The sequence below is a fragment of the Egretta garzetta genome, unplaced genomic scaffold, assembly GCF_000687185.1.
Source record: "Egretta garzetta isolate BGI_Z169 unplaced genomic scaffold, ASM68718v1 scaffold15, whole genome shotgun sequence".
Lineage (NCBI taxonomy): Eukaryota > Metazoa > Chordata > Aves > Pelecaniformes > Ardeidae > Egretta > Egretta garzetta.
Window position 1 is genome coordinate 4,605,513 of NW_009259798.1, and position 6,930 is coordinate 4,612,442.

A 6,930-nucleotide genomic window follows, 5' to 3' on the forward strand; every position below is an offset into this window, starting at 1 on the left:
GATCCAAGAACAGCTGGGTAAAAAGTTTTTAACAGCAACTGAGGATCATTAAAATGCTGTTCATTGTAGGCAATCTCAAAGGACTAATCAATTGCATGCAATAACAGACAAATATAGCTGCAAATTTATTTTGTTCCTTAAATTGGAACGGTATTCAGATTCTTGACCCTCTGGATCCATGGATCTCTGTTTACCCACAAAGCTTCCTATACAACTTCATGTGCTCTATCAAAACTTTCAGTAGTAAAAACACTATGAAGGGGTTTTTTTGACATCATTTTGAGCCTTTCAGATTAAAAAAGACTTTAGGCTACACAAGCTAGTTCAGCCAATAGTGATTTTCTCATGTGGCATTAGGTTTCATTTTGGCAAAGCAAAGGGCATCTACAAAAAGTGAAAAATCAACATTTTTCCTACAGAGGCATTGACTTGATCTTTCTAAAGAAAGGTTTTTAGCAGTGAAAAAGCTTTCAGCATGTCCAAGCTAAATACTACCCTACCATCACTGATAAACTGTTGTGTTTGTTTACTTTAAATAAGAAAAAAAAAAATAACCCACAGTAGTGGCTGTTCTTCCCAGGGTTCAACCTTTTTATCTGCTTATGCCAAAAGCATAAAAGCTGTTTAATAATTCATCTACAGTTGGAAGACGAGTTAAATGAAGTAGTTCTTAAACAGAAAAATTGAGAAATTATACTGGAAATATAAGAGGTAGAATCAATAAGTAAAATCAATAAATTACCCTGTTACAAGACCTCCTAAGAAAACATGCCAAAAGAAAGTGTTATTTTACAAATCCTACACTCTCAATAAAATTAAATAAGTCTTAAAGGACCTCATTTACAATATGTTAACTTTTACTGTTCATCATCTTGCAGTATTTTTCAGCCAGTATGCCTTTTAGGCTTGTTTACTTAAACACAAACATATTGAAACAGGTTTGAAGCAAGACAGAGTTTTCTGAATGCGGAGAATGCAGCCAAAACACTAATCCCGTTAATAATGAGTTTAACAAACGTTTTATGCACACCATGTTCAGTTTGAACACTACAGCTCTCTACTGCAACAAAACAGGTGGGCATGCTCTCTTATGATACCTACTTGTTACCTTACCGTCCCTTCCCTCTTATTTCCCATTCCCCTTTGTATACTAACTTGCGACCTGTGTGCCTTGTCAGCCTAATCATCAGCTTCCTTGCCTCCTCTGCGTTGCCCTTAGTGTCTTTCACAAAGGAAACAGGTTTCTGAAGTCCATGTTTCTCCAACAGCTCTGACACACTGTAAATAAGTAGTCAACATTTTTTATTGATGACATATCTTCACATCTTTTAGGTTTTGATCACTCAAAGCATTACAGAGTGTCAAGATAAAAACAAATTTCCTGGATATTTCAGAAGTAACTTTCCTCCCCCTCCCAAAAAAACAGACTTTTATTCCAAAGAAAGTATCTGTGCAGTTTTATAATATTTAAATAGCTAAAAACCATTTAGCATTTCTAAACTCTGAATATGAAGAAAACTTACAGACTTATCTTGTTGACAGCACTAAAAACAAGATAAATATTCATTGACTTCTGTAAGAATACATTACTTATTTTAGCAAAATTAAATACCTAAGAATTTGTTCCAGTTCATCTACTTCATCGTGAAGAGTGTTAGTTTTATCTGTTTCAGGCCTGCAAAGACATTGTACAATAATATTAAATATATATATTTCCATATTTCTTGTAATTTCTTCCTGTAATTCATATTACATAGATATAACGATAAGCAGTTTGAAACATTCCTTGATGAAAATCAAGTATCTGTTTGCTTGCAAAGACTAAAACTGTTGGCTTCTTGCTGGAAGGATAGCTAAATTGAGAGGGTGTCTCAGTCTCCTAAGAACAGAGCTTTTCCTTCTTCCTTACACTTTTCTCAGGCTCTCTCCATCCTACATGTAAAAGATATTGGGAGAACAGTTTACATCATCTTGAGATCTCAAGTTTACATCTTTCTTGAGAATTACTTGTCCTTCACATAGGTCTTCCATATAGAGACCTCTCTCACAGGGCCCTATTGTTGCTTATAAGCTAAGTGCAAGACGCCACTAACTGTAACAAGATCAAGAAGACCAGTAAGATAGCACTAACACTATGTCACAATTCACCAGGATATAAAAGTCCAAGAAACTAACACAGAAGCCTTGGTCTAGACTGCTACTTCAAACCATGTTTTGTTGTGTTATTTGGTAGGGTACATGTACAGCACAAATGTACATATGCCCATGGCAACTCAAGATAGGAACAGAATATTCCAGTAACATTACCTACCCTTTAGTGGTTTAACAACTATTTTTAAGGATTAATTCACAACTATATTGAACATATATAAAATGTTTACAAATAACTAGCTGAAAATATTTACCCATATCCTCTTTGTGGAAGGCACTCCAAAATATCATAACAAAGAGAGAGCTGGTCATCTCGTTCACAACTATAAATACATTCCAATGCTGTAATCATAAGCTGGTCTTGATCAGGAATAATTTTTTGCTGACACTAATGAGAAGAAAAAAAAGCACATTATTTTTATTTTTCTGTTTCTAATTCAATAGTTAAGTTTCTTCTGAATATAAAAAGATGTGTACTTCAAGCAAATAAATTGTCTTTAGTAGTAATTAGAAGATGTCTTGGTAACAATTCAGTGAAGTACCTGTTGAAGTTGCAACCTGAAACATAACTTGGCTAGTTTCCTACACTGCAGACACGGGAAAGAGCAGTGGTATGCCATTTCTGAATTTGAGAATTGGAGAGGGTGCAGGGCAGAGGAAGGCAAGTGCTGCAAACATCTGTCAGGTTCATTAAATATGTACAACAGTATCAATATATATAAAATAGCGTAGTTTTCCTTCACTGGTTGTCTTCTGTCCATACACTTAGAATGTTCAATAGTATGCAAAAATAATGTGCTTATGTGCCCTGGAATAATTACGTAAACTGCAGAAGCAGCATGAAATACTCACATAGAAGGTAACTTCAACCCTTATTCATTGAACTCTTGGCTCCATCCTAATGGGCCCCATTTTATTCTTTACATTTGTTCTGGCAAGGGAGGGGAGGGCCCGGGCACAGAGAAATAACTCTAATCTACTGCTAGTAAATTCCTCAGGAAAAAAACATTAGGTCAAACTCCTTCATATGGATTTTTTAAAAAGCAAATATGCCAGGAATTTACTTTAAACATGAAACCATAAAATTACTTGAAAGAAGCATCTTTACAGTAGTTTTTGTTCTACTAGGTCAAGATCATAATTACATTAGTTGGACAATCTCATCAAGGACAGTTTAGTTGCATCATAACTTACGCTATAATACTTTCTAATTAACATTTTCTAAAACATAACAAATCCTGGGTCCAAGAAGAAGGGAAAGATCAGAGAGATAATCTGATTTAGAAGATGAACTAACCCTATTTATGAATTCACCTCTTCAGGACAAGAATTTCCAAAGAAACCAGTAGAATCATCAGGGCTCTATACTTACTGCAGGCTTTGAATTCTGAAATATCTTCAGAGGCAGAGTCAGGTCTTCCTTTGCTAATGTTACTAAATATTCCTTAAAGAGTGAATTTGCAAGACCAGGGGACTGATTTTCACAGCGGTGGAGAAAAGGGATCAGCCACTGATAAACGTTTTTCACGTATTTTTCGTCAGAGGACTGGAAAGCACGATGAGTTACAGAGAGGAAAAAAAGAACAAGTTCAGCTTCGTTGTCCAAAACAAACAAGAAAACCAAAAAAACCAAACGGAACATATTTTAATCAATATAACTGAATCAGTATCTTCACTTATCACAAACAACAGCTGTAGCCTGACATTCACCACTGTTGCACCGCACTGAAATGATCCATCAGCTTTCTGCTACCCAATGGCTTGAGGAAACCAAGCAGTACAGGAGTAAAGCCAATTACACAAGGAAAGCCTAGCTGTCTTCCTTCTGCAATTTCAGAATGAATGAAAGATCAACTTGCATTCATGTCAGAGCAGCATTACTTTCAGAATGCAAGACAGAAAAACAAATTATGGGTGGTTACATAAATCCTAGCAAAATTTTGAAAATTCTGAGGAGCTTCAAGTGCATGAGTGTTTTTCTCTGGCGCTTACATATTCTTCGACTGAATTTCAGAGCCCTGTTCAATCTCTAGGTATTTTTCAACCTTTCTAAAAGGTCTTTCTCTATTCTGAAATGTCATGCATGGGCTGAACACAGAGAAGATTAAAAACACACATATGCTGCAGAGGCAAATATTAAGATTTTTTGCCAATATTTAAAGACACCAAAAAACACCCAAGGAAAATATTCAATGTTGTTGTATCTGCAGCATCATCAACAGCTACACTGAAGAACTCTTAGAAAGGGTCAATGAAAAAGCAATTCACAGCTTTCAAAAGACTAAATTGATTAATGTTTAGTCCTGTGGGTAGGACAAAGAAAAAGGTCTTTGAGAAAACTGAGCCATTTTAACATTTGTTAAAAACAAATAAAGAAAAAATCCGCACCCCAACAAAAAAGGAACAGTAAAAGTGTTGAATTCTTTTTGAATTAAAGATAAGGGTTCATCAGAAGAACATTAGCCACTAACAGTATCTTTATATACACAGGATCTAGGGTCACCTGAATTACTGGAAATCAAAGTATTCCTACCGATTTATTCAAAATACTTACATTCTTCATCAACAGTCTCAGCTTTTCAATGTCCTTCATCTCTACAAGTTCCTTCAGAGTTAAGGTACGATCACCATCAGTCTCATAAACTACTGTCTCAAGAGTGATCAGATTGTCACAAAGCACCTGCAGACCAGGAATATTCCTCTCCATGCCAAGACGAACAAGGGACAGAGCACAGTCCACCTGAAAAATAGTAAAGCACCCCTACTGTACAGCTGTTTGCCAAAAAACAACTTCAAGTCCAATCTGTCCCCTGTTCATGAGTCTATTTTCTTTCCCTGTTCCTTTTGCTTAACAGGCAATTCTAAGTTCCAAGAAGTTTTTGTGGACTGTGTATTCCTAAATGGATTGCTCTTCTCAGCTTTATAAAGACCAAATAAAATGCTTAATCTTAGTGGATGATGTCATTACAGGCTTTTGACCCAGATGCATCCTACTGATGCATGTAAATTAGAAGAACACTACTCCTTCTGCAAATCACACACAGAGACACTTCACCTCATCTCACTGCATGGAATATGACAGATTGCTTTAAACTAAGATAATCAGTTAACTGAATGAAGTTATGCATACCTCTGCATGGAACATGACTTTTCTAGCTAACCATGAATTAATAATTTTAACTGCTGCATTTTATTTCACAGAAGATGATGACAGTCATTTTCCCTGGTGACTGAAAATACCTTTATATGAAGGATGCTGTTTCAATTTCAAAGAACACAATATTGGCTGCATGTATTCAGTGAGGCAGACATAAGAAAGAGCGGAATGCAATTTCATTTATATGTTAGTAATTTAATTGATCCTTGGAAGTCGCTTTTATTTCCATACCTACTGATAGTCTGTTAAGATCACAGGGAACTATGATTAAAGAGCCTTGGAGGACCGCAAACTTGAAGACTAAAAGAACTTGCCCATCAGAACTAACTCATAGTGATACTTCCAGCCAACTTCCTTTTCATGCAGCTAAATTGGCTTGAGAAGCAATAAAATACTGAAGCACATCAGTGATGAGCTCTATATTCCTACTTGCAATGCTTATCTTTACCACACAGAGCTTCAAACATTTTTAAAATATGAAGAAAATAAAGCAAAAATAAGCAGTATGATAGTCCCACAGACACACAATAAACCTGACAGGAAGAAATCATGACAGTACTACATATTGGCATGCAAGTGACACATGTGACTGCCACATACTGATATATATGGCACAGTATCATGTGACATAATAAAATATGTTTCCTAGTACCCTGTGCACAACATTCCCTCTCTCAGTTACAAACATAAAATGTAATGATAAACATTTTTCATGAACTACAAAATTGCTACTGCTTGCTATGGTAAGCCAAATGAAAAGGAATCTCCTGGCTTCCTATTCATTCCTATGGATCAATTATTTGGCTGAGTAAACGTAAAAGCAAGCGTAAGTACACTACAAAAGAAAAAACAAATACTTCAAAAGCCATAATGAAGATTGAGATACAATGTATATTACTGAGGGAAAAGCAATCCATCAATACATGGTAAGACAAGATTCTGTTGAAAAAGGCTGATCAGCCAGAGTCAGCCATCATCATTTCCTCACTGCTGTTCTCACCTGCATCGCATATTTTTCAATTTCCTGTGCTCTGCTCAAATACCAATCAGTAACGAGATCTACTGAAAGGTCAGTAGTCCTGTACTTCAGTAACTCAGGTTGCATTTCATACAGAAATTCGCCTTCATCTTGTAAAGTTGGTTCAACAATCATCCTTAAAAAAAAAAAAAAAAAAAAAAAAAAAAGGTAAGTATATGCTTAAGCATACTTTTGCTTGCATTTTTTCATATCAGTCTTTTTCCTAAAACTTGTTGTTCTGAAAGAAAATGATACAATCAATGTACCATTGCACCAATTTGATGAGACTCAAATGCCAAACACAGTAAGTGTTAACTTTTGTCAGCAAAGTAACTAGTAAGAGATGCCAAGTATGAGACAAATCATGAAAGAAAGAATCCTCTCTACTGAAAACAGAGGTGTCCAACCTCCGCTTTCCATGTTTCTCACACAGTAAAAGGCAGTTTTGTGATTAACGCTACTATGATCATCTTAAATTTGACAAGTAACAGAGCAGAAGGGGAAAAAAAAAAAAGAAAAAAAAATCAGGATGTCCAACAGTAACATCACACACACACACACGCATTTGCAAAAGTTACGCATCACATAATCACACTGAACATAA

The 6,930-nt window shown here is 35.6% G+C and overlaps 1 protein-coding gene across 1 annotated transcript in view; it reads right to left on the bottom strand.

Annotated features, from left to right (window-relative positions):
* Positions 1–6,930, bottom strand: part of NBAS (NBAS subunit of NRZ tethering complex) — a 177,110-nt gene that overhangs the window by 130,344 nt on the left and 39,836 nt on the right. Inside the window, exons 23-28 of the mRNA XM_009639823.2 lie at positions 6,309–6,462; positions 4,706–4,891; positions 3,524–3,697; positions 2,406–2,539; positions 1,613–1,675; positions 1,156–1,278 (exon numbers count right to left, since the gene is read on the bottom strand). Of these exons, the coding sequence (XP_009638118.2) occupies positions 1,156–1,278; positions 1,613–1,675; positions 2,406–2,539; positions 3,524–3,697; positions 4,706–4,891; positions 6,309–6,462 (834 nt within the window). The remainder of the gene's footprint in view (positions 1–1,155; positions 1,279–1,612; positions 1,676–2,405; positions 2,540–3,523; positions 3,698–4,705; positions 4,892–6,308; positions 6,463–6,930) is intronic.